Genomic DNA, 27002 nt, shown 5'->3' with positions numbered 1-27002 from the left:
CACCAGGGAAGCCCACCTCTTTCTTTTATCATATTCATTCTGCTTTTGAGCCTATCCAGTGGTTTTAAGTTTTTCAGTTACTGTATTTTTTAGTTCTAAAATTTTCATTTGATTCTTCTTCATATCTTTTGTTTCTTTGCTGAGACTTTTTATCTTTCCCTTTATTTCAAGAATGTTCTTCCTTACTTCTTGGAGTACTTTTTATAATAACTACTTTGAAGTCTTAGTTAATTCCAATACTTTGTTGTCTTGGCACTGGTATCAATTGATTATCCTTTCCCATGTGAGTTGAGGATTTTCCTCGTTCTTTGTATGTTGAGTAATTTTGGATTGATCCTGAATATATGAATATTACATTATGAGACTCTTGGTCTTGTTTAAATCCTATGGAGAATGTTGCCATCTTTGTTGTAGCAGGCACTCAACCGATTTGAGTGCAGATTCTAAGTCCCTACCAGCCTTCTGTGAGTTTCAGTATCAATTGTGTTTTCAAAGCCTTCATGGTGCTCTTCAGATCTGCCCCTGTGTGTCACTCCGTGGCCAGTGTGGGACCTTGGCAGTGTTCTCTCCTGAAGTTCAGTACTCAGAGTCCTCAGGATGCTGTTTAGGATTCTGCCTAGACATGCTCATCTCAGGACTGAGCCCGGGAGCTCATACGCGCTCTGTGGGGTTGTTCTCCTGAGCTTCTCCTGCTCCGCAGTCGCCCCAGTCCTTTCCAGTTCCAGGGGCCCCTTCTGTTTGGTTTTTCAGCCAGAAAGCGGGGGCGTTATTTCTCCTGTTCCGCTACATTCTTCCTGGGACTTAGCTCACATCTGTGACTAAGCAAGAGAAGGACCAAGAGAGAAAAATTCAGTGGGGTCTTCACCTGCTTCAGCTCCTCCAGTTGGAAAGGAAGCTTCCATCCCTCAAAGTTTTAGGCGTCTGTGGAGCCCTCTGCCGCTGGGGGTTTGCTGGGAGACTGGGGCGTGAGAGCTCCAAGAAGACAGAAGCACAAAAAAGGAAAAGCCCTGGGTTTGGGCTCATGGCCTCTGAGAATTAGGCAACCGCTTCCCTGCTCCCCAAGCCAGGACCAGCCTTCTGGAGCTCTGCTGATACCTGTTTCTGGGTATCGGGTTATGTTCAGTCCAGGCTGGGGGTCCTGGAGTGGGGAGGTGGCAGAATCACCACCATGTTGGTGGTGCTTCAGATTCTGATTATCGTCCCTCCTCGGCCTGCTACTGTTTACTTTCCAGAGTCCTCCAGTAGCTGCCCTGTCCATTCTGCCCACGTTTTATAGCCACACTCAGCGGGTGAGACAGGACGGAGTGTGCTGACTCTATCTCACTCAGAACCATAAGGAAGCCAGGAGACGGGAGTTTTAGAGACGTTCAACAGAAAGTCCAGATTAAACAGACACCTGAGGAAGTCAGGATGTCACTGGTGCAGGAGAACTGTGGTTCGTGTGGGGAAGGAGGAAAATAAAAGAATAAAAGTTGAAGGATTAGGTAGATGGTAACAGAAATAACTGATATGCAGCATCACGTAAAGGACTGATGGAAGGAACCCTCTCCCTTGAGCTTCCCTTACCCCATCGTTACGTATCTAGCCTTGCACAGTGTGAAGGGGATTCCTTCTCACCCACACAGGCTGCCAGGTTGAAGGGAATGGTTTGACTATAAGCAAATGAGCTTTATTCCTCTCCGTTGGGGGTGTCAGGAAACGTATACATAGAGAAGCAGGGAAAGATCTCTCTGAGGGTCAAGAGGCTTTAATCTAGCGTATTTGGGTATTTGTATCCAGGTGATCACCAGTGTGTATAGCCTCGTGCTGCAGAATCTGATCTGGGCTTGATAAAGAATTAATCTCTTAGGGGACTTCCCTGGTGGCTCAGTGGGTAAGACTCCACACTACCAATGCAGGGGGCCAGGGTTCGAGCCCTGGTCAGGGAACTAGATCCCACATGCATGCCGCAACTAAGGAGCCTGCCTGCCGCAACTAAGACCCGGTGCAACCAAATAAATAAATAAATCTGCTCCCTGGAAAGGATCTATTAAACATTAAAAAAAAAAAGAATCTCTTAAAGTAGATCCTCTCTCTCCCTCTCTCTATCTCTCTCTCTCACTCACTCAAATAAAGCAAAGCCTTTATTGCAAGAATAACTCTTGCTTTGTTAAAAGATTTTCTGAATGAGAGGGCTGCTGATACCGTTAAGTGTCACTGAATTTCAGTCTACGCATGTTGACACAGATGAAGAAAGCAAAAACCGTCTGAAAATCGTAAGGCAGAACTTTGGAAGTGGCCGTTTTCTCCAGGGTCTCTGATGCTGATGTGGTCTTTAAAGTCCCCATCGCTCTGTCGATTCATGTACTGAACCTTCTTCCAGTGCCTGGCGTGAACACCATTCAGAATTCGTGTAGTACTTCAGCCATTTGCCTTCTTTCTTTCTGGTTTGTTTTTTTAGTTCATTTGATCCTTGTGACAACAGTGTAAGGCAGGCAAGATAGCTGTGGTGTTGCCCTCTATTATTTTTACATAGTTGTAATTACAGGGAGAATATAAATTTACATCTTGGTTTTTCATTTTCCACTTCTTTTTCATTTAACATAAGTATTTTCACAATGCCATGTCGTCATTATTGCCCTCTGTCATATTTCAGTGAAGTGCCACAATTAATGTAGCAGAATTGACATAACTTTCTTCTTGTCGAGCGCTTAGTTTATTTTCACTTTTTTTTGCTATTATAAAGCATGCTGCATAGAGGTATTCTGGGCCATTTTGGGGGTTATTTCCTTAGGATGAATTAAATAGATAGACTTAAAAAATATTGTTAAACATGTTTCAACATTAAGGAGGATTTCAGAAGACCACAAATGACCTAGAGAAAGCACCGGTGTGACACAATCACAATTTTCAGATTTCTCCATGTTGCAGAGTAGGTTTTGTTATGTGCCAAGAGATTTAGCCAGAGGGAGGTGGGTGGTGTGTATAGGGAAATGAAGAAGGCATTAGCAAAGGCCCAGTGTGTGTCAGAGAGAGGGAGGGAGGAAGCTAGCTTGATAATGCAGAAGTTCTGTCGTGAAGAAACCAACAACCCGTGCTTATGTGAGGTTCTGTCGTGAAGAAACCAACAACCCGTGCTCATGTGAGGTTGCTTTTGAATGACGGCAGCATCCCCTCTGCATGTGGCCACTGGAGAGCTGCGTGGGCAGCCTTGACCAGCTCCAGATGGCAGAGCTCCTTGACCAGCAGCCAGAGATAACAGTGTCACGGCTAACTGGTGACGGACACTAGCGGTTTCAAGCAGACTGCTTACTGCGGCCTCCAGGTGATCCCACATCCAGGAGGATTTGCCCAGAGCCTTCCCTCCCACGGAGGCACAGAGGTCCGTTTGCATGGCTCTTCATTTTGGCCCCGAGTTGGGCCAGTGGAGCAAAGCACCAACCCCAAAGAGATTGGATGTTGTTCAGTTCCATCCCTCACCTGCCTTGGGTTCTAGGAGGTGAACCAAGTTTCAGAGCTTTTAGGGAGCCTCTCCTAATCCGATGGAGTGCGGCTATCTTCGTGCCAGGGGTGGGGGCAGTATGCAGTTATTTTGCCACATTACCCAAAAGGATGGAAGGCCGAGTCCGTCTGTATCCAGATCAAATCCAGCTGTCACCGAATCACCAGCCATGTCCTTCTTTTACTAAAGAAGTGCAGGTGCTCACAGAGGGAGGGATGTGCCTAGTAAATTCGAACATGTGGTTATAATGCAACCAACTCAGTAAGTTAGTGGTGAGAATGAATGGAAAACACCTGTTACCAAATTCCTCCTCGTTGCCTTAAATTAGCGGGCTCGCCCATTCATTGAAGACTTACCAGGGATGAATTAAACATTAGTAAATTGCGTAAGGTACATCCAGACCCTGGTGGGAGGTGACTCGAGACTTCGGGCAACTTTGGAAGAACTAAGAAATTTCCCAGTCTCAGACTGGGGAGGACCTGTTGGTTTGTAATCATAGTGTACCCTTTCCTTCCTCCCTGATCCCGTTGGGGCTAGTTGAATTCCTGGACCCTTCTGATTTGGGCAACGTGGCGGTGAAAAAGGATTTGCTCTGGAGCGTTCTGCACTGCTGCTGAAGCAAGGCAGGCAGAGTCACTAGACTGCAGGGAACTTGTCTCTTCCACGGCCCTTTTCCCCACACTTAGCACGGTGCCTGGCCCGTCGTGGTGGTTTTAACGGGGACCCAGTGAGGTCAGGTGTGCGGGAGCCAGCAGATGGCCCCTTATCTCTTTTTCCTGTGAGCTGTGAATATTTTAGACCTTCCCTTTTTCCTGGAGGTCATAAAATAAGAGTTATCTTGGACATAACCATTACGACAGCTGCAGCGGAGAAAAACCTGCGTCAAGTGTCATAAAATGTTATCTCCGGATGGAATTGGCATGAAACCCTAGAGGTCCAGCAGCGTCTCCCGCAAACAGCGTGCTAACACCGTCTGCTTCCGGCTTCCCTTTTAGAAAGGAGACTCTTGAGGGACCACTCCCGGGGCCGGTGGGGACGGCTGCCTTGCTGGGACTCTGTTCTCCCTTCTGGAACTATGGAGGACAACCTGGTCCCTTGGTCACATAGCCACTCCTCACAGATTTGAATCCGCTGTCTTTTTTTTTTTTTTTTTTTTTGCGGCCACACAGCATGTGGGATCTTAGCTCCCCGACCAGGGATCGAACCCGCAACCCCCCCACATTGAAAGCGTGGAGTCTTAACCACTGGACTGCCAGGGAAGTCCCTGAATTCACTGTCTTGTTTCCCAAGTTACTTACCCCCTCAGTAAATCCCCTCGACTTTCTCACCATTGCTCGTGTGACACAGTTATCAGGTGGGCTTTTGTTTTTCTTTTCATGTTGGGGGATGCTCTCTGCTTTTTTACAAGTCTTCCAAACATTTATTAAATTAAAATACTTGTGCCAGTTTATTACTTTTTCCAAAACGACGGATCCTGCTGAGTTGCTTTGGGCTTAACGCCTGGGGACAACGAGGCCTGGGTCCCCAGACACGTTTACTCAGATTTGCTGCCCTAAGAGGAGCTGCTTACTCCTTCCAAGGGGTGGGGTTGGCCAGAATGTTCCAGGAGCGGCCTGACCGGCGGAAGCAGAGGTAGTGAAACCGTCTCTCCTGTTTTGGGTCAGGTGCTTCTATCAGGGCCGCCCAAGGTCAGTTTCGAGTTTGTTGTTATTGCCGGCATCAAACCCATTGACTCGTGGCACGTGTGCCGCCCAAGAACGAGCTGCCTCTCGACATTGGACTTGTGAAACTTTGAGTGAGGAGGTCAGACTCCCTCGCTAATAATTTATGCGTTATTCAGAGACAGAGGCCACACTGTCACCATCTCTTTGCTCCCACAGCAGGCCTGGCACGTGGAAGGCACTCGGCTGGTGGCCAGCGAATGACCACATTCACCGTCCAGGGGCATCTTCTAGACTCAGCCTCCCTGAGCCTGCCGGAGTCTTTTGGGTCCCGACTGTGTCGTTCTCTGAGTTAACTTTCCCTCTGGCTTTCGGCTCCCCACGTTCTCCACCAACATGTTACTGCACTCAAGTCTGAGTAATTAAGGAAGGGGTAGGACGGAGCCGGGCTGGAGTCCTTAGCCCACGAGCGGTAGAGACATCTTTCCAGTTGACGCTGGGGGAGGGGTTCAACCACCGTCTTTCATCAGATTGAAGACCCCGTCAGTTGTAAGATTCACCACTATTCTAGGCACAAGGAATTAAGATGCAGCACTGCCATTTAAACTATGACATAATGCTCTCTTGTCCCTAGAATTTTATTCTGTCTTTCTGGTAAGAACCCTTATAGAATGCCTTGGGCATAGATTATTGTGAAGCATCCCTCTTGTCCATAATAAAGAGGAAAATATAAGCAAAATAAGTTGGTTAAAGGACTTCTAAAACTTCCTCACATGCAGAGGCCTGTTCTTCTGCAGTTGCCCCAGAGCCGTTGAAGTGCATGGGTTTCTGTAACATACCATCCTCTCTGCCATCAGCATGCGCTTTACGGGGTGCTCGTCCACTTCCCTTTGGGGAGGAGGGGAGCTCGGGGGGAGGGGGACGAGGTGGGGGTTTGTCGTGTTCTATTCCCTGAGGTGGGTGGTGGATTTAGGGGAGAGTTCACTTTGTGGGAATTCATTCACTTTGAGTGATGTGACTACAATGTATGTGTTCTGAATTGATTTTTAAAATTAAAGAATAGAAGAGGCTCCACTCTTGTCTCTGGACAATGACAGCTGTATCTCAGTGGGCCTGGCTGGGAGCAATGCTAAGACACATCTGCTTTCAGACATCTTAAAATGCCAAAAAAGTGCATTTTAGGATAATGAAATATAGTATTGATGAAACCACCTAATTACACAGTATTCAGGCCTCATTTTTCTGTCTTGTCCTCAAAGCTGTAATGTGTTTGTCTAGTACCTTGCTAAAACCCTTGTGCTGTTTCCACAGTATTCCCTGGATTGACGGGGTTGTAAGACACACACACATGCGCGCGCGCTCACGTGCGTGTGAGGCTCTAGAGCTTAGTTTGGCATCAGGCTCTGACGTTGGTCCTCCCCGCTTCCCGGTCCTGGTGCTCAGAGCCGTCCTGCTGCTGACCTGGGTGTCCCCTGACGTGTCTCTCTCTCTCTCTCATCATCTACTGTCTTCCCTTTTGAAACCAGGTTACGTATGTCCCTCTCCCTTCCCCACCCGTCCTCTCTTCTTCCTCGAGGATGATAGATCATGGCTTGGAGACTCCCAGCAGAGGCTGTGGGTTGTGATTCCTCACCAGGAGCTCAATTCCCGTCTCCTTAACCAGTGTGGGCTCTCATCCCGATTAAAACCCTGGAGCTGGTGCCTCGAGCAGGGCTTTGGGGGCGCCCCTTCCCTGCACCCCTCCAGCTCTCGTTCTGTTTTGATCACCAAATCAGAATGTTGGCTCAAGTGCTGTTCAGAGAATTCTGCCGTGAATGGTGGTGATTGGTGCTTGCCAGAAGCCCTGGGGGACATCTGATGTTTGAGGGAGAGGGACCCTCATGGGCATATTATTAACTATGACGTCTCCAGGTCTGTGACGCTCCATCCCTGCACCACCAGGGAGATCTTACCTTCACCCAGTAGCGTGCTCCAACCGACAAATACCTGCTCCAAATGCATGTAACATATGCTTTCAGATTTTTGGAAAGCCATTTAAAAAATGTATGTTTCAGCATCTCTGTATGTTTTACAGAACCTGTTAGAGACTTCCACTATAGTAATCAGTGTCTTTTCATATGAGGATCTTCTTGACAAATTGATTTTTAAGTTTGGTATTTGGATAAAGTTCATGTACAGATGAATTTGTCAGAATGAAAAGAATTTGTGACCCAGTGTAATTCCCTTTTTTGCTTTGGCTGCCAGGAAACTCCACTACATTCGTTGTCCAACTGCAATAATGGGTTTCTTTGATTCGACTGGCCTGAGGTTGCCCTAGATCCACATTGACTGGACATAAATCTACGTCTGAACAGTTGCCCAAACACACTGACATCTAAAAGGATGGTGACACTTCTTATTTGACACGTATTCATTCTTTGAATGACTATTGTGTCATAGTCCCAAATAGCCCCACATTTCTTCCTGATTCGAAGGCAGTGTCAGTTATCACCCAGCCAGAAAGCGCTGAGGGGATTTATCCATCAGGAGCTGTAGGGCTGCTCTGTGACCAGCCCCTGGCAGAGGCAAATGGAGGTCCTTGTTATGGTCTCGCTGCAGGAGAGGTTCTGAGCGACAGGAAGCGGGTTTCCACCAGCTTTAGTTGTGGCTGCGGTCCATCTGGGGCTCCTCCTCAGCCCCGCCTCCCGGGCCAGCCCACAGGGTCTCTCTGTGACCTGTGACCTCAGAGGGGGAGGGGTGCCCGGGGAACAGATGCAGACGGAGCCGCAGGAAGAGCCTGTGCGCTGGGAGGCTGATTGTTTGTGGCAGGCCGGGGAGGTGTGGAAGTGGTAGCTGCACCCCGTGCTGCTGGGACCCTGCCAGGGCACAGGAGGGCGCAGGGGGAGGGGAGGAGGGCTCTGCAGAACCTTGAGGTTTGCAGTCCCTCCATCGTGTCCACAGCCGTCTCTACAGGGCGAAGGATGCAGCAGCGGGTTGAAAGGTCTCCCTTATTTCCTCTCCCTCTCCTCTCCTCCAGCTATTCCAGTGAGGCACAGTTCCTGGAAACCGTGCATTATTAAGTCATTTCATAGCTGAACCGAAACAGATAACAGTAATCTAATCATCGATCAAGTTCACTTGTCTCCCCTCATCCCTGCAGCCAAACCCAGACCGCCTGTCAACCTTCTGTCAGGTCCATTTGAAGTAAAACACTCCTCGGGAGACCAGAGAAGACCCTCTTCACTGGGGTCCCCTGCAGGTTTGTAGCTGTCACGAGAGGGATAGCCACTAGCTAGGTGCCAAACAAACATCCGAATTTCTCTCACTGTTGAAATGAAAAAAAAAAAAAAAAAAGAGTTTGCCTTTTGACCAAGACCAGAAGGGCATCCACGAGAATGGAGATGGGATTTTGTCGGCCTGGTGGGACCAGGAGCTTTTTCTCCCTCTTCTATTTCCAAATCTTTCTCTAACGATACGCTTACGATAAAGGGGAAAAGAAAACAAAATAATCTCCACAAGTTTGACTGAGTGCTGGGGAGAATCCATCTAACGGATGTGTGTGAAGTCCTACATCAGGTTCTCGGCTCCAGTGGCAGGGAATGTGTTTGTTGGGCGTGGCCCGGCCTTGCCTTCTAGGCCAGCGGTCCCCAGCCTTTTTGGCACCAGGGACCGGTTTCGTGGAAGACCATTTTTCCACGGGCGGCGGGGGCGGGGGCGATGGTTCAGGCGGTAACGCGAGCGATGGGGAGCTGCAGAGGAAGCTTCGCTCGCCCGCCCGCCGCTCACCTCCTGCTGTGCGGCCCAGTTCCTAATAGGCCGCGGACCGGTACCGGTCCATGGCCGGGGGGTTGGGGACCCCGGTTCTAGCGCACAGCACAGACTGGGGAAGGCGATTCGGCAGCCCCAGCAGAGCCTCACTGCTGTGCAGGCCTCTGACCCTCAGCTCCGCTTCTGGAGGTGGACCCGCAGGAGAGCATCAGAGAGGCTGCTGCAGGGCCCACGTGGTGACTTGAGAGCCTGGGCTCGGCGTTGACCTGAGTTTGGACTCTGGGCCCCGTCACTTCCTAGCTGTGTGCGGGGGGCCTCCTGCTTCCCCACCCCAGCCTCGATTCTCTGATGCTGTGAGAGGAGGGGCGGGTGGGATGGAGGGGGCGTGAGCCAGCGTGTTGTGTGTGCTGGTCCATGGAGGCTTGCCGTCTCTTCTTTTGGTGGGAGGAGCAGCACGTCTGGTGGCTCTGGGACAGTAAAGGAGAGGGAGCTGCCTGAGACGGATGGCAGAGGCAGAGTTCCAGAAGGTTCCGGAGTCTCCCCCGGCGCCGGGAACCTGTGTGATTGCCCAAGGTCAGCCTGCTGGAGGGGGCTCACTCTGGGCGCCCCGGGTGCTGGGGAAATCAGGGTTTGAGCAAAGCCCCTGGGGACGTGGTGCAGCAGCCACAGAAGGCAATCTCCTTCCGAGTTCCTGCCGCAGCTGGGGCCACGTGGTGGGGGGATGTGGGCGGGAGGCGGGGCAGGAGGTCAGGAAACCTCCCCCCGAATGCGCCCGCCGGGACCACCTCCCCTGGCCCCCTTGCGCTCGTTCTCTTCTCCAAACTGCTGCCACGGCTGCCTGCCCATCACCCTGAGAACCCAGTCGAGGCTCCTAGTGTCTCACCTGGCCCCGCTTGCCAACCTCCTCCCTCCTCAGCCTTCCCAGTGCCTGAACTTTCCAAAGTCATGGCTGCCGAGGGTCTCTGTGTGGGCTGTTCCTCCACCCAGACCCCTGTCCTCTGCTCAGAAGACAAGCCTTCTCGAGCCTTCCCGAGCCTTCTCGGCTGGCCCGGCCCCCCTGCATCTCAGCTCAGATATCCACCTCCCTGACCCCCAGTCCGAAGAAGCCCCCGCTCAGCGCTCAGAGCCATGGGCTGACTTAGAATTTTAGCCTAATTTGATTGGTAGAAGCTTCTGCCATAGGGCCTAAGAGGTGAATTGTAAAGGTGCGGTTGCAGGAAGGTGGGTTTGGCTGCAAGTCTGTAGAAAGCATTTTTAATATCCACGCTGTCTGTTTGCAGAGATTGCACTGTGATTTAAAACCCTGAGTCTCAGAGCCTGTGGCCCTGCAGTGGGTCTGGGGACCTCCTTGTACGCAGGACAAAGCAGAGGGATTGAGTGCAATCCGCAGACATGTTCTCTTTGGTCCATGATGTGTTTTGAAATAAATTTAAATTAGTTGCCAGTGTTGAAGAGTTGGAAGATTTCATGAAGCGGATTTCAGCACTTTTATAGAAAGCTCTTTAGGTCTGATCCCACTGGGCCCACGATCCTGAGTGGCAGCCCCTGGCTGGCCCTACTCGGGGACAGTGCAGTCAGTCCCCACTGGGCCCACTTCCTCTGTGTTCTGCAGCTGGGAGAGCACAGGTGGTCGAGTGAGGTGTGTGATCCTGGTGTGTTGAGAGTGGCCGTCACCTTGTCCTGGACGGAGGCCCGTCATTATGTTTCCTTCCTGGAGGAAGAGGGTGGGGTCACTTCCAAGGCCCTGAGCATAAGTGGCCACTTCACCTGCATCTCAGCTCCGGGAGCAAGCTTGGCTGAGAGATGAGATCCCGGGCAGAGGGACCCACACCCTGCAGCCCATGCTGCCCACACGGCGCCCAGGACTGGGCCCCCCGTCACTTTTGCTTCCTCTGCTGCAGGGCCAGGCCCCTCACCTTGTCCGCTCCTTCCTGAGCCCACAGAGGAGGCTTCTGGGAAAGGATGACTCATGCACTCCCCGAATTTCCAAGCTAGAAAGGCGCTGGGAGAGCGCCTTGGGCCGGACCAGGAACAGCCGTAACAATTGGGTCTGATCTCGCCCCTCCTGTGCGGTCAAGTTCTGCTTTGGTAAATAGATGCCGCCCTTCAGACCAACCAGCTGAAATGTTGCAAGATACAGTAACTTGTTTCCTTTTCCTCTGCATTTTTATTGATTGTAAACTCCACTGTTAATGATAATAAAATAAAAAGGGGAGGTTACCTCGGTGCCAGCACTATAATACATTTGTATCTTCTTTTTCAGTCCTTTTTCATATGTATATGTGATTGTAATTATAGTACAATTAAAATTCATTTACTTCAGTATTTCCAGCACCCAGAACAAGAGGTTGGCATGCAATAGGATTCAGTAAATATTTGTTGATTGTGGAATATTTGTTTACCTAACTATAAAGTGAGCATTTTTCTAATTGCATCATACACTGATTACCATTACATCAAGTTGTTAGAATGTATTTGCCACTTTACTATATTTAGATTTTTTTCCCTGTTTTTCAGGACTATAAATAATGTTGTAGCGAGCATTTTTCTCCACATAACTGTTTTTGACTGTTTAGAATTATTTTCTCAGAAGAAATTCCAAGCATTTGAATTCCTGGATCAGAGGAGAGAAAAATAAGAATTATAGAAATTGCTTTCTAAAGTCTTACTTATCCCTATTGCCGGGATTGTTTGAGAATATTAGTTTTATCTTAATCTCATCTGCTTTTGGGTTATAATTTTCGAATTTTTGCTTATTTTGTAGTATAAGCTGGTACCTAATTGTTTTGATTTGCCTATCTATATGTGTGGTTATTAGTATGGGTTGAAGAATTGTCTAAGCACTTAATAATAATATTTCCTCTTGTGTGCCATGCCTATTTGAGTAGTTTGTGTATCTATTAGAATATAGATTTTTAGTTGGATTTGGGTGAATTTATCACACAGATATGATTAACTCAATTTTCCTATCATAGTGGCTGCAAACATTTTCCTAGTGTGTGATTTTCCATTTTTAATATCCGGTGAGTCATTATAGGTGTGATTTTCTGTTCTTTGGAGAGTCTGTGAGTGTGGTTGCCAGAAGGACCTTAGAGATCTAACCTGACCTCAGTGTCTGACGGGGACTCTGGCCCAGAGAGCAGAGGCCACAGCTCACCGGCCCTGCTGGCAAGAAGGGGCCAGGGCTGCCCTGGCCCACGACTCCGTAGTCTGTGTTGCCACCTGAGCTCCGAAGACTCCCTATTGCTCTCCTGGCCCAGTTCTTTTGAGCTGAGGTGTATGCGTCTCTGTTTTGGACCAAGGCAGGCTTTGTAGGACTCTCCGAAGGGGGGCCGTTGCCACTCCAGTGACACGGAGCTAGCCATTCCATCCTTCTGACTCAGGGCATCTAAAAATATCCCGGGCTGGGGAATTTGGAGGAGCCCACAATTGATTCGTGAGCATTAAGCTCTTAACAGGCAGTGAACGCAGCTTTGATATTGAATTACCCTCAGAAGATGCATTCGTTTCACTGTATCGGCAGCCACCTGTCTGCCAGGTGTTGTCCTAGATATTTGGGGTCTGTAGAGGTGGAGGATAGGGGCAGTGCCAGGATCAAGTTGGGCTCTTATATCAGGAGGGCTTTGACTTACTGCTTAGCCGTCTGCCCCTCGTCATGGGGGAGCGAGCCCCAGAACTGGCAGGTGACCCCTGAACTGACCAGCAGGAGACTGGTTTCGAAGCGAAGATCCTAATCCCAGCTCTGCCTACACCGTCGACTTCCCGACTCTTAGAGCGTGTTCACGGTCAGGTCTGGTCATCCATTCAGCAAACGTACAGTGGACACTTAGTTAGGACTCTGTGCCGGGCACTCGCATTGCTACAAAGGTGGCTGAGGCATGGTCCACCCCTCAGGGGATTGTACTTCAGTGGGATAAACGGAAATACCCACATCTACCTATCAAACAAGCAGACTTAGAAATGAGTGTAAGTAGAATGCCAGTGGGGCCACACAGGAATCAGTAAATAGTTTGCACAGGGTTTGAGTGAAGCTTCTCAGAAGAGGTAGCACTAAGCCGAGCCTCGAGGGATGAATAGAACTCCAGTTGGGGCTGAGGGAGGAAGATGGGGGAGAAGGGAGAGGACCGTCCAGCTTAAGGGGCAGAGGAACAGACACCAGAGGTGGGTGCCATTGCCCAGGGTGGCCGTAGTGCAGGGAGGGGGCAGGGAGGAGGAGGTGGGTCCAACGGCAAATGCCGCTTAGAAACCATCAGAGGGAGGGACTTCCCTGGTCGTCCAGTGGTTAAGACTCCGCACTTCCACTGCAGGGGCCGCGGGTTCAGTCCCTGCCAAGATCCCGCATGCCGCGCGGTGCGGCCAAAAAACAATGAAAATCATTTTTACAAATGTGCCAGCAGATCTTGTGTCTGGTGAGGTGCTTAAAAAAGAAAAGAAAAGAAAAGAAAGAAACCATGGGAGGGTTTAGGGGGCTGATGAGAGGGGACATATATCCAACAGCCAGGAAGGTGCTGGGTCTTGAGTGGGAAAATGCTAAGAAAGGAACCCGGGAAGGAAGAGACGTGGGCCTTGGAGACCCGTGCGCTTAGCACGTGCCTGACGACACCGTCTTCAGTGGTTCGTGACCCAGCAAGAGTGGGCGGCAGATGGCCGTCTGCGGTGATTGCTGTTCTGACTGGCCTCCGTCTGCTTGGCCGGAGTCGGGAGAGAGCCGGGGGGTGCAGCCCCCTGGAGGTCTCCTTGCTTAGTTTGGAGAAATCCTGACGGATGGTGTGTTTGTTCGTTGTTCGCCCACCATACAGCAGGTGTTTAACAGTAAGGGGGCAGTAGGAAGATGACGTCAGCAGACAGGTGGCCCAAATTCTGGAAGTTTGGAGCCTCTTACAGGGCATTCGTGCCCTACTTCATTCCCCTTATAAGAAGAGAAGCTCTCGTGGTGATGACCTGTCTCTGCTTCCATTCCAGATGCCTTAGGGCCCCGTGGGCCGCCCCAGAGGACTCAGTCCCGGTGGCCAGCGGCTCCCAAGCAGCTCGCGTGCGCTCGGCCTCAGGCTCCCGCTGACGCGTCTGGGAACCTCGTTCACCGGCCCCCGCCCGGCATCCTTGCCGGCAGTGCCCCCCACGCCCCTGAGCCATGGAGGCCCCCGAGGTCCCCGTGGGCCCGCTGATTGACTTCGGGGCTGGGGCCAAGCCATCCGCCTCCTCGCCCCTGGAGGTGCTGCCGCCAAAGCTGCAGGGCGGGGACAGCTCCCCGGGCGAGGGCGCGTCGGAGAGCGAGACCACGGAGTCGGCAGACAGCGAGAACGACACGGGCGAGTCGCCCTCGCGCCCGTCCTGGGGCCAGTACCGCCGCTCCTCCTCCAGCGAGTCCTTCTCCTCCAACCAGAGCACCGACTCGGCCAAGGATGAGGAGCTGCCGGAACTCCGGGAGTTCCTGCGCAGCTACGTGGAGAAGATCTTCTCCGGAGGGTGAGCCCCTCGCCGGGCGCCACGGGCCAGGGCTCCAGGCCTCACCAGCTGCTGGCCCCCTCGCGGTCTCCGCCCCACCCCAGTGCACGTAGACCCCCTTGGGGAGCTTCCGCCACTCCTTCCCTCCACTCAGGGCCCTGGCTTTGCTTCTGCGGCACCTCGGGTGAGCCCCCATTGGCACGCCTTCAGAGGTGGTTATTAGCTGGCAGTGAATTAGGGGCAGTACCAGGCCAGGAGGTTTCAGTTACCCGCAGCCCTTGGGACGCTCTCGGGCAGCTGAGCCTTAAGCAGCTGCTAGGATGGGGACCCACCCTTGCACCTCTTTCTGGCCTCGCGTTGGTGGTTCTTGACAGTGCGAACAAGGAGCAGTGACAGTTGTAGCAGAAGTGGGGCCTGGAGTGAGCGTGGAGGCCGAGGAGCTGGGAGTTTGTCTGATTCACGGCTGTTGCCGTCTCAGCGGCGGAAAGGGAGACACACCGCAAACTCAGTTCAGGCCTCAGGTCCTGACGGCTGGTCTTGCATCGTCCACAGCAGTGCGCGAAATGCTGGAGGTCCTGCTCCTCAGATCATCTCTGGGACCCTCAGCATCGTGGTGGGGGGCGGTGAGAAATGCAGAGTCGTGGGCCCCACCTGACCCACTGAGTCAGAATCTGCATTTCAACGAGGCCTCTGGGCGTGCACACATTGCTGCCTGCGGAGCTCTGGCTGAAGGGACCGTTTTCCAATTTCGTTAAAGTGTAAGAAGAATTTCTGCCTGTTGACGCCACGCACTGAGGGTGTTCTTTCCTGCTGAGATTTAGGCCCCTCGTTTGTTAACTGGCGAGGTTGATTTCCACCTTTTCCAGGTGTGCCTCAGTTTTCTCTGCAGTTAGAAGGGGGAAGAGTTCCAGGATCCTAATATTTGACTGTCCCCAGAGTGCTTTTATGCTTGATTTTGAATGCATTCTGGGAGAGCAGTAGATGTGGCTTCCTACTCATTTTGTTTGACTTGACACTGAAATTAGTCAGCTGTCTCTGAGTACACCCAGTTAATGAAAAGGGGAGAAAGCCCAGAAGCTCACTAATTTGCCAGGAAGGCCAGTCTAGATTTGTGACAGGCAGTCGGCAACATGGAACGTGGACAAGTGAGTCAGATGCATCTTTAAGAGCATTCCAAAACTCCCTGCAAACGCCTGGCAAATTCTCACATTTCATCTGGTGTCGGTGTTTGGGATAAATGAGACCAAGATGCTTTCTTTTCTTTTTTTTTTTAATAAATTTATTTATTTTATTTATTTATTTTTGGCTGTGTTGGGTGTTCGTTGCTGCGCGCGGGCTTTCTCTAGTGGCAGAGAGCGGGGGCTACTCTTCGTTGCAGTGCGCGGGCTTCTCATTGCAGTGGCTTCTCTCATTGTGGAGCATGGGCTGTAGGCGCGTGGGCTTCCGTAGTTGCAGCACATGGGCTCAGTAGTTGTGGCACATGGACCCTAGAGCGTGTGGGCTTCAGTCGTTGTGGCACGTGGGCTCAGTAGTTGTGGCACGTGGGCTCAGTAGTTGTGGCTCACGGACTCTAGAGGGCAGGCTCAGTAGTTGTGGCACACGGGCTTAGTTGCTCCGTGGCATGTGGGATCTTCCCAGGCCAGGGCTTGAACCCGTGTCCTCTGCATTGGCAGGCGGATTCTCAACCGCTGCGCCCCCAGGGAAGCCCCCGGATGTTTTCTATAAAACCTTAAATCAATGAAGTTGCAGAAGCCAGTAGATCTTCAGCGTGCTGCTTCCCCCTTTTCGTCATTACATTTGGGGTAGAGCACTGGCCCCCCCACGAAGATGATGGGAAGTGGTTTGAGATCAGGTGAGCATTCTGTCCACCCTGGCGGGGGTGACCCCCAGGCCTGGGGTCCCCCGACCTTCACGCCTCACACAGAGCCATGGAGAGTCAGAGAGCAGACTGGCTCTTCAGAAGCGCAGAGGAGTGGGCTTCCCTGGTGGCACAGCGGTTGAGAATCCGCCTGCCAATGCAGGGGACACAGGTTCGAGCCCTGGCCTGGGAAGATCCCACATGCCGCGGAGCAACTAGGCCCGTGAGCCACAACTACTGAGCCTGCGCGTCTGGAGCCTGTGCTCCGTGACAAGAGAGGCCGCGATAGTGAGAGGCCTGCGCACCGCGATGAAGAGTGGCCCCCGCTCGCCGCAACTAGAGAAAGCCCTCGCACGGAAACGAAGACCCAACACAGCCAAAAATAAATAAATAAATAAATTAATTAATTAATTAAAAAAAAAAAAGTGCAGAGGAATAAGCCACCATGCCCTCCTTCCGATGGCTGGAGGTAGCATCAGACCTCTCGTGTTTCTTGGCCTCAGTGGGTCCTGCTGAGTCTGAGCACGTTAGGAATTCTTGAATCCAGTCGGTGGCTCCACACCGACCTCAGCACCAGAGATGGGGGGCAGTTGGATGAGCTGGAGAACCAAGCCCTCGGAGAGTTATGGAACCCTTGTGAGTACCCGGACCTCGCTGAGGCAGGAGGTCGGGGGAATGCACGTGGGCTTTGGAGCCAGGAGGTCTGGATGGGGCTCCCACCTGCCACTCCCCAGCTGTGTGTTATCCTCCGAGCCACGCTCCTCATCCTGGAAACAGAAGTAATACTGTTTCCTCTCGGGGCTGCCCGGAGGCTGAGATGAGTGTCCGCACTTGGCGGGGGGCGAGTTACCGTCGGGGTTCCGTGGTGCGGATGCCGAGGGCCGACTGCACTTAGGAGTTCCTCTCCTTCCTCTTTCCCTACTGTAGCCACTTTTGTTGCAGAGGATTAAAGCTTTCCTGTCTTTTCCCTTTGCCCTCTTTTCCAGGGAGGACTTGGGCCAGGAGGAGAAAGCCAAGTTCGGAGAGTACTGCAGCAGTGAGAACGGCAAAGGCCGGGAGTGGTTTGCCCGGTACGTGAGCGCCCAGGTAAGAGGGGTGACGCCGGACTGTGGTGTGGGGCAGGCCACCCGCTCTGGAGAAGGGAGATGAGGAAAACGATCCCACAGGCAAAAGCGTAAAGCTCGTCTAGAGATATTATAAAGTCTAATTAGAATAGTGGAAGATGCCCCACTAGAAAGGAGTGCTGGGCTGTCAACCTCATGAAATTCCAGAAAAGTTCGTTGTTTTAAAGACAAGCACGTGGGCTATGTCCACACATGTTTTTATTAAATAACCTACAATATTCCGTTTTTGTAAAGATAAAATATTCAAGAGAGTGACAGCCATGTATGTAAGCTCAGATAAACAGTAAGTTTTATCAACAGCCAGTAGGTCCTTTTTATTTTTTTCCTGTAAAGTGGATTAAGTTCTTCGTTTTTAAAGTATCTTTTGTCACAAATAATTTATTCTTCCGAGAAAAATTAGAAAATACAGATAAGCAAAAACAGAGAAACTGCCCATACATCACCCACCCAGGAAACAGCCAGCATTGTCATCTTGGGGTCCCGTCCCTCTGTACTTTCCCACACGTGGGTGAGTGCGCGAAGTTCCTGGTTTTAAAAATCTCACAAGGAGACGCAGGAAACACCCGAGTGATGGTCGGGGGAGCGGGGGGCAGCCCTCTGCTGGGTCCCGGTTTCTGGGGAGCAGGGCCTGTCCTGGGCTCATGCCCCAGCTGTGTTTAGAGATGCTGGGCGGGGAGAGCACGCAGCCCCTCTGCGCTGGGTGCACCTCCGCCAGCGGCCGCCTGACGCGGCTGCGCTCTTCCCGGACAGCGCTGCAACTCCAAGTGCGTCTCGGAGGCCACCTTCTACCGCCTGGTGCAGTCCTTCGCGGTGGTCCTATTTGAGTAAGTGATGCTGCGCCTTAGCGCCTCCGCCCTGACCTCCGCCCTGACCTCCGTCCTCCCTCCCTCCCTCCCCACCTGGGAGACCCCAGTCGTGAGAATTTGCTCCCCCTCCCACCCCCCCGCGGCGGCAGTTGTGACCAGCATCTCACGGGGGGGAGTGAGCGGTCCCCACCTGCCAGCAGCGATCAGAGGACCGTCGCTCTGTTCCTGCGGATCCCGGGACAGGCTGTGACTACACAGCGGCCCCGCCCGCCTCCAGCTGAGGTCTGGGCTTCTCTGGATGTCCTGTGGTGAAGCGCTCCAAACCGGGTCACCGCCCACTGATGGGACGGTTGGATGGCATCGCTGCCCTGAGTTCTCATGAGGCGCCACTGGGGCCTTTTATCACGGAGGACAGCGTGGCCTGGGGAGAAGGACCCCCCACCTCTGTGTGGCCGGGGGGGCCGGCCACCTGCCTTGAGGGGCTCCTCCTCCTGAGGCCCACGGCTCTAGGACTCCTGACCCTCTTCCTACATCCTGACGTGCATCAGAGCCGGACGCGCCCTCCGCAGTGTGATGCGGAGTGGCCGTGTCTGCCTGGGGGATCATGGGGGTGAGGGAAGTGCGTGGGACAGGGAGGGGAGCTCTGACCCTGATCTGACCTTCGGTTGAGCCCGCTTTCCCCCCTCACCTCAGTGTGGCCTCGGAGCAGGTCCTGGTCCCCTGGCTTAGGCCGTGGCCACTTCTCTGTGTCCCTTGTGTCCTTCCAGGCCTGAAAACCCCTCCTTTCCTGTTCCCCTTCTCCCAACAGAAATGTAGCTGCTCTCTTGACCTTAATTCCCTGTCTCGGCGTCTCCCCACCTTTCTCTGTCCCCCATGAACACGGGGCATGTACTGGAGGAAAATGGCCAAAAGAGAGGAGCCCCTGTTTTTCCTGCACTTGCTCAGAATGTCCCAAGTTCAGGGTGTGCTCCCCAGGGGTAGGGGGCGGGGATCTGGGTCTGGGAGCTAGTGTGGGTGGAGGGACGAGAGGCCCTCGCTGAGGTGGCCAAGGGCCCACGCTTGCTTCGGGAGCTTCGGTAAAGCAGCCCCAGGGGGTCGGGGGGTCAGTGTGGCCTCCTGCCCTGAAGACTCTTTGACCTCCAGACGTTTGCATCCATATTGTTCAGGAACCTGTATTTTGTGTAGACGGTGCCTGTCCACGTGGTAACGTGCTTACCTAATTCTCAATTTTTCTTACAGTTTTTCCTTAAATAAGCAAACTGGTAGGCGGGGGGGTAGTTAACCTCAAGTTCCAACCCTGCCAAAGCACAGAATCTTTTCATTACTTTGTCTGTGAGCGTATATTTTTTTATATGGTTGCCAAAAAAAAAAGAACTTACAGAAATTTAGTTTTTTAGATTATTTTTATGTTAAAAAGATAAACAAAAATGGCCCTCATCCCACCGTCTAGATAATTTCTGTTGGTTTTCTTTCTTTAAGTAACACTAGTCCAAGGTGAAAAACTAAACAGGAAAGGAAAGCACATGAGGGAACAGGATGGAGAGGCACGGAGGCCTAGGAGGGAAAGGAGATGTTCTTTCACACCCCGTTCTCTCACTTTCGGTCCATCGCTCAGTGATAACCACTCTTAATAATGCACATACCAGCAAATAGATCTTTTTTCTAAAAAGGCAGTACTGTACATTTGCATTCAGTGCTGCATCTGTAACAGCTGTGAGGTGTCCTAATACATGAACGTACGAAGGTACCGTAATTAATTCGGCTCCTGCCCTGTTGATGGGCATTTAGCTGACTCCTCATTTTCTTCTCTAATTTACAGTGCCACGGTGGATAGCACTGTAGCTTTTGCCACTGTAACAGTACAAATTCTTAGTGGCAGACAGACCCTCTTTTTCAAGTGTTTCCCCCCTTTTTTGTTTGCTACATTGAATGGATCCATGTATATCTCATACTCTCAATATAGTAAGTGTGATATAATATAGTAAGTATTAATATAATCCTTTCTATTTGTAGGACATCTTTTAGCATAGCAAAGGTTCTGGCACGTAATACTTTAATTTGATTTTCAGCAAGTCGTGTAGGGTACGTAGGTATTCATGTTCCCGGTCATTCTCAGAGTGCCGTCCCTGGGCCAGGAGCCTCAGAACATCAGCTTCCCAAGGCAGTTTGTTAGAAATGCACATTCTCAGGCCCTGCCCCAGACCTGCTGACCCAGAGGCTCCGGGGTGGGCCCAGCAATCCACATCTTCATGCGCCCCCACCCCCGTCCCCCCTGCCAGGTGACTCAGCTGCTGACCACATCTGGGGGGTATCATCTAAGTCACTGCTCATTCCTGAGAAGTAGGGGTTGGAGGGGGCCAGTGGTTTAAGCCTGAGACCTGAGGCCCGACCTCCAGTTCTGGGTCTGCTCCTTGGGGTGGGGCCCTGGCTATTCCACCTTGAAAGTGAAAGAGGCCAGGTGGATGGATGGTGAGCGCCTTAGTGCCCCAAATCAGACCCGCTCCCAGGCCAGGTGCCTGGACCCAGGGGAGTTCTTTCTGTGGCTTCTCCTCTGGAGTGTCTGGGGAGTGAGGTGCTAGTTTAGAGGTGTCTGTGAAGCATGCTAGTCTTGTCTCAGGAACGTGCAGAGAGAATCCGGTGGAAGGATCCGTTAGCCAGTCACCCCTCTTTCCATTTCAGGTGTCACCAGATGGACGACTTCGGGCCTGCAAAGAACCTCATGACCATGTGCTTCACCTACTATCACATCGGTGAGACCCGGGGTGCCGCTTACGTGGAAGGCAGACCTGTCACCTTCCAACGCCACGTCAAGTGGGGATGTCTTAAGGCAAAGCTGTGAGGCATCCAGAAAACAAAGGGAGCTGATACTAGGGCGGGAACAAGGAGGAGGGAGACCCCTAGAACGGGAGGAGAAGAACGGTCCCCAGCGTGGGTCAGGAGGCTGACGGTCCTGGCTGGGAGGACACGAGAAAGTAGACACACGGGCAGGACATTTCACGGTAGACGCAGGACTCGTCTCATGTTCTGGCCAGATGTGACACAGGGCCAGCTGTGGACGGGGGTGTGGTGGAGCAGCCCGGGGTCTGGGGCAGAGCGCGGGTCGAGCTCTTCGGGCTCGTGGCCCTGGGGCCTCCTGGTGCATCGCAGCTGGGGGCAGCTTGGGGGGCTCCCTGTGTTAAGCTCCCTGGGCTGTGACCACTGGCACTCGTTCAGGCCGCCGTGAGGAGAGGGTTGCTGAGGGCTTGCCTGCGGGCTGGAGCTGGGTCAGGGCAGCGCAGGCACCAGTGGGTTGGCTCTTGTGGTGCCTCCCCTACCTCTGCAGGTCAGCTTCATCCTCTCCCCACCTCAGCAGCCCACCCTCTCCCTGCTGCTCTGTGCTGTTGCAGCAGCTGCTCTGACTGCCTTAGTGTGGAGCCCTTTGATCTGGGGCGGGACACCTCGGCCCACGGGGTGCCTGGGCCTCGGTCCGGTCCGTGCACAGCCTTAGGAAGGGACATGCCTCTTTTTCCCTCGCTGCCCTTCTCTCACCGTCTCCCATGTCCAATGGCCTCCCTGTTTCAGGGCCAGCCCAAGTGCCAGCCAGGCCGTCTGGAGTCCGCACGCCCCCTCCTTCCACAAGGAGAGACTCTTGTGTCTTCCTCCATCACTTTGTACGTTACACTCTCCCTGTGTGCGCTGCTCACCCGCCTTCTGGACTTGGTGCTTCTTTGGGGCTGGATCCCTGCCTGTTTCCTCTGCAGCCCCTGGTGGCACCTGGCTGACCTGTACACACTAGGTGCTCAGCGACCGCCCGAGACGGCAGGGGCCCCGGCTCTCCGTGTGCTCACGGGCCTCCTGAGCCTCTTGCTTCCCACCGCCGCTGTGTCTGGCGATGGCGGAGGGAGGTGGCCCCGGCCTCCGTGGTTCCAGTTGGCTCTCATCCCTGCTCTCTCCCCCTCCCTCCAGGTAAACCACACCTGCTCCCCTCCGAGTTCAAGGAGAAGCCAGCCGGGAGCATCGACTCCTACTTGAAATCGGCCAATAGCTGGTTAGCGGAGAAGAAGGACATCGCCGAGCGGCTGCTGAAGAACACGTCGGCCAAGACGGAGAACGTCAAGGGCTTCTTCGGGCTGGAGACCAAGCCCAAGGGGCCCCTGGCCAGGAGAAGCGAGTGAGTGTCGCCTGCGTGCGTCCCTCCCCGACCGTGGGTGTGACAAGGAGGCCACGCTGGCCTGGTGACGGGAGCATCTCTGCGCCCTCGGCCATCACTGGGGCCTGAGAGCTGCTCCCGGGGGCAGCTGCCTCCCCACCCTCCAGTTTTCTGGGGCTTCCAAACGCTGTTCCATTTGCTGACATGCTGACATGCTGACATGCTGGCATGCTCCCCATGGGCCCGTGTTTCTAGGACCGGAGAGGAGCATGTGGAAATTGTCGGTAGGCAGGAGGGGAGTTACACCCGCCTCCCTGCACCCCGCCTCCCGCTGCCGTGAGAGAAACCGTGTTTCCCAGGGCAGCGGTGTTCCCATAGCCGCTCGGGGACCCGCGGGGGCGGGGCCGCTTCAGAACAGTGCAGGAACCGAGACTTCCACAAAGCAGGGGCACCCTGTGGTCCCCGCCGTCCCCTCCGACAGCTCGGTTACAGCCAGGCCAGTTGGCTTTATTCCTCCTTTGGTCTGGACAGTCTTGGATACAGAGAAAACGGCACAAAGAAGCCTGAACAACGCATCTCAGTTCTAAAAGACTGGCAGGCGGTACATGTGGCGTTGATTTCATAAGCACGTTTTCAGAGGAGACCACCTTCGATTTACACATTGGTTATGAGGCATCGTCCCGTTTCAGCAACGTAACAGGGTTCTTGGGGTCGTTTTGTCACTGCTATGGTTTCTCTCCCCAAGGGAGAAAGAGGGCAAGCCCCAGGAGAAGCCGCGGAAGACGGGTGAGTGCCTACCCGTGCTCGCGGGGCCGGGCGGTGCCACAGCAGCGCCCCAGGGCCTTGGTCCAGCCCGCGGTGAGCCGCAGGTCCCCGGACGCCTGGGGCTCCAGCTCCCCCGTAGCGGGGGACGCTGTCATACTGCGCTCTGCTCCGGTCTCTAACCGCTTACTGAATTTCCACAGAAAACCCGCCTCTCTGGGGATCAACTCCTCATCCCAGGGGAGTCAAGGAGAGTCTCCCCAGGGGTGGGGGAGGTGTTCCCGGGACCCTCCCTGGGGAGGAGTCCTCAGGGCCAGGCCTGAGGGCCGCAGGGCAGGTGCCATGGAGTTTCCGCTGCATGTTTGTGTGACCTGTGGGACGAGGCGGGGCCTGCCGGGAGGGTCGCTGGAGTCGGGGGGGGGGGTCTGCCTCGCTCAGTCTCCCTCCCCCTCCCGTAGTGACTGTGTGCAGCCCAGAGGAGGAGAAGAAGGGGGAGAAGATCTACCTGTACACACACCTGAAGCAGCAGCCCATCTGGTAAGGCCACCCTCAACCTGTGTCACCAGCACCCATGTCTCCATCAGAAGTGAAGGCCACTCACGCCCCCTGGGAGAGCCAAAGGAGAAAAGATGGGCGAGGAGGCAGGGAAATTGGAAACTCATACACAGCTGGTGGGATCACCCCATGCAGCAGCCACTGCGGAGAATGGTCGGGCAGCAGTTAAACAGTTTTAGCCCATGACCCTGGCAATTTTACTCCTGGGTAGATACTGAGAAAAGTTGAAAACAGGTACTCAAGCAAAAACCTGTGCACGTATGTTCATGACAGTGTTATTCGTAAGAGCCCGAAGGTGGATACACGAAATGTGGGCTGTCACTCAGCCATGTAAAGGAATGAGGCACCCACACCTGCCACGACGTGGGTGGACCTGGAAAACATTCTGCCACGTGACCCAGGCCAGACACAAAAGACCACGTAGTGTATGTACACAAAATGTCCAGGAGGCAAAGCCCTGGAGACAGAGCAGATTGGTGGTTGCCAGGGGCTGGGGGAAGCCGGGAGTGCGGTGATGAAAGTGTCCCGGAAATGGATAGTAGCGATGGTTGCAGAATTCTGTCAATATACTAAAACCCACTGAATTGTGTACTTGAAAAGCGTGCATTTTACGGTATGTGACTTATATCCTAGTACAGCTGTTCTGTATATGTCGATAATGTACACACGTGACGGTCACGGTTGCAGTGGGAGACCAGTGGTCAGGGGACATCTCGCCCTCTGTCTTTCTCTGAGGACACTCTCGTCCCTCTGAAGCCTCTCCATCGGTGGCTTTTATTTCCTCACAAGTAGGCGGTGTACTAGCACCTGGAACCCGAAGGGTGTCCCACGTGCCCCTCCCGCGAGGATCACAGTGTAGCGGCGGTGGGAGAACTTGGTGCAGCAGAACGGGGCGTGTGAGGCACGCGGCCGGCCAGGGCTGGGCTGCAGCTGTCCCGAAGCCTCCGCGAGGAGGGCCCACCTTGAGGGACCAGCCTCGGGTGGAAGCAGGGAGAAGGAGCCCAGCAGCCCCGGCCCCACTGTCCGTGATTTAGCTCGGGCCCCTCTAGGCTCAGCTGCTGTCTTATCATGCGCAACAGGGCTCAGCCCCACTTTTCTGTACAGAGCCGGGTGGTAAGTATGTTAGGCTTTACAGGCAACCGCTGCACTCCACTGCTGTAGTGCCAGGGCCGCCGTGGGCAGGATGTAAGTGGAGGGCTGTGGCTGTGACCCCATAAAGCTTGATTTACACAGACAGAGAGCAGGCCGGACTTGGCCCGCGTGCCGTAGGTTTGCTGACCCTGATCCTTGGGAAGAATGCTTCTTCCTTGTGTGTCGCTCCAAATGTGTTTGCTCTCTGCACGTGGCCTGTCCCTGCCGGGGGTTCCCATTTATGTTACTAGACCCTGTTCTAGAGAAGCAGGTCTCCTCAAAGCCTCTGCTTCCTGTTGGGAGCCTCAGCCGGAGACAGAGAAGGGGAAATGGCCTTCGCCCACATCCTGCAGGTGGCGGCTTCCCCTTTGACCCGATGAGTCCAGGCTGAGTCCTGGGAGAGACGCACAGATGCCCTCAGGACACTTTGCCGGGTGTGGGAGGAGCCAGCTCCATTTAGGATAAAGGCACATGGGCCTTGTCTGTCTTGCAGGCACACGCTGAGGTTCTGGAACGCGGCCTTTTTCGACGCTGTCCACTGTGAGAGGAGAAAGCGGTCTCCCACCACCAGGTAGGAGCCAAGTCCGGGCCCGCTTTGCCTCAGGGAAGAGGACCAGGGCGAGGCTTTCTTGTCCCGTTTCTGAAGAGGAGAGCAGGAGGACGGAACGGCTGAGTCGATGCGTCTGTGTTTCTTCCTCAACCCCTTGCGGCCCCGGTGCCCTGCAAGCTGCCTGAAGGGTCCCGGGCGCACCGCTTCACGGGTGGGGGGCCCAGCTTGCATGAGCGCTTCCTGCCCCGGGGCTCCGGCATGACTCGGCCTGACCCTCCTAAGAAATGCAGACTCCCACTGAGTGAAACCGACAGGGCCCCGTGGGACCCACTCTGCCTGTCTCTGTGAGACTCCAGACTCCCGAGCTGAGACCACTGCAGCGGGACCCTGGGTGCTGGGCTCACGTCAGGGAAGGGCAGTCGCTACTGTCAACTTACTCCTCTGGGCTGCAGCTTCCCCGAGGGCAGTCTTGCCACTTCGGAAGACTCCCTTTGTAAACCGGTTCACAAAGCACTGGGCAGCGGCGAGGGCTGGGCGGGTGCTCAGCTCTCTCTGGCCACGGCGGCGAGCTAAGGCTGGTGCCTGCTGTGTGCAGCGGCGGGGCCGGCAAGGGGCAGCGGCCTCCCAGGCCTGGGTCACCTTGTTGGCCCCTCCAGTCATGGGACTTCGAGTCTCTCCTCGTTGATGAAATGAATCCCCGCCGCCTTTGACCCTGGGGAGACCCCTTAACCTTTCTCCTGGCAGGAGAGAGGGCAGGTGCCTGCTGGTAAGGCTTCAGTCCGCGAGCACTTGGGGGATGTTAAGTGAAATCTATTTTGGGGGGGAGTAAACCCTACCGGGATGGCCTGCCTTGTACCCCACGGCGGCCCTGCTGTGGCTGTGTGTCCCGGGAAGGGAGCACGTGGAGAGGGAGCGATGCTGGGACGTTCCTAAGGGTTCTAGAGAGACAATTCTCTGCCCTTCTGGCAGTCGCAGATGCAGGAAGTGCCTGTAGGCCAGGGGGATCCTCGTGTTGCTTTGCTCTCGGACTCCTGGGCCACCGCCCCCTGGAACCCCGTCTCCATATCCGTCTCCGCTGTGATAACCCTCCTTCCGCGCTTAGCTCTCTTTTCCATCCACATATCTTGCATGACTTTGACGTGTTCCTCTGTTTACCTGTTTCTGCTGCCGCTCCAGAGGGGATGCTGGAGAGGAGGAGAAGAAGAGGTGTGTGTCCACGTGACTGTCCCTGGACCGTGCGGGCGCCCTTCCGGGGCCACTGGGTCGGAGGGGAGGGGGGTGTGACCAGACGTGGGTGTGACTCGCGGCCGGCGGGCCCAGCGCTGGGACAGGCTGGAGACAGACAGTGGGGAGCTCGCCGAGGATAGAGACCCCGAAATGGTCAGGAGACAGACACGGCCCCCGAGACCCCCATGAGGCCCGGTGCGCATCCCGAGAGGAGAGGGCAGTGAGGTCCAGCAGGTCAGCTCCAACCTTGAGTGAGTCCAGCCTCCATGGGCCACTCTGGTCCTCCGAGCGGACCCCGAAACCACACCCTTGGGTTCCCTCGTTGTGTGCTCGGTCATCGATCCGGGCTCAGGAGCCGCAGGTCGGGCCAGAGGACCTGTCCCTGCAGTCATGCCTGGGGGCCCGTGGGCTCTGGCAGACCCTCGCCCACTCTGACAGGTCTGGGGGGTCCCGGAGGAAGGACAGCTGCTTCCTCCCCCCGGCCACTGTGTGATGTGAGGCCTGTGTGTGTGAGGGGGTCCCCTGA

At 54.0% G+C, this 27002-nt stretch overlaps 1 protein-coding gene across 4 annotated transcripts in view; it reads left to right on the top strand.

Annotated features, from left to right (window-relative positions):
• KIAA0513 overlaps positions 1 to 27002 on the top strand; it is a 59743-nt gene that overhangs the window by 23512 nt on the left and 9229 nt on the right. For 3 of the 4 annotated variants that reach the window (XR_014237441.1, XM_082366897.1, XM_082366898.1), the window contains exons 2-10: positions 13852 to 14355; positions 17179 to 17278; positions 18067 to 18140; positions 20802 to 20872; positions 22068 to 22272; positions 22997 to 23037; positions 23472 to 23550; positions 25193 to 25270; positions 26426 to 26455. Coding sequence is in view for 3 of the 4 variants with exons in the window: in XM_082366897.1 (XP_082223023.1) it covers positions 14021 to 14355; positions 17179 to 17278; positions 18067 to 18140; positions 20802 to 20872; positions 22068 to 22272; positions 22997 to 23037; positions 23472 to 23550; positions 25193 to 25270; positions 26426 to 26455 (1013 nt within the window). In the remaining variant the exon portion in view is untranslated. The remainder of the gene's footprint in view (positions 1 to 13851; positions 14356 to 17178; positions 17279 to 18066; positions 18141 to 20801; positions 20873 to 22067; positions 22273 to 22996; positions 23038 to 23471; positions 23551 to 25192; positions 25271 to 26425; positions 26456 to 27002) is intronic. The other variant, XM_082366899.1, reaches the window with a different exon arrangement.

The sequence above is a fragment of the Balaenoptera borealis genome (assembly GCF_965194805.1).
Source record: "Balaenoptera borealis genome assembly, chromosome: 19".
Lineage (NCBI taxonomy): Eukaryota > Metazoa > Chordata > Mammalia > Artiodactyla > Balaenopteridae > Balaenoptera > Balaenoptera borealis.
The sequence above is the reverse complement of the archived record's forward strand: the minus strand, read 5'-3'. Positions and strand labels throughout refer to the sequence as shown.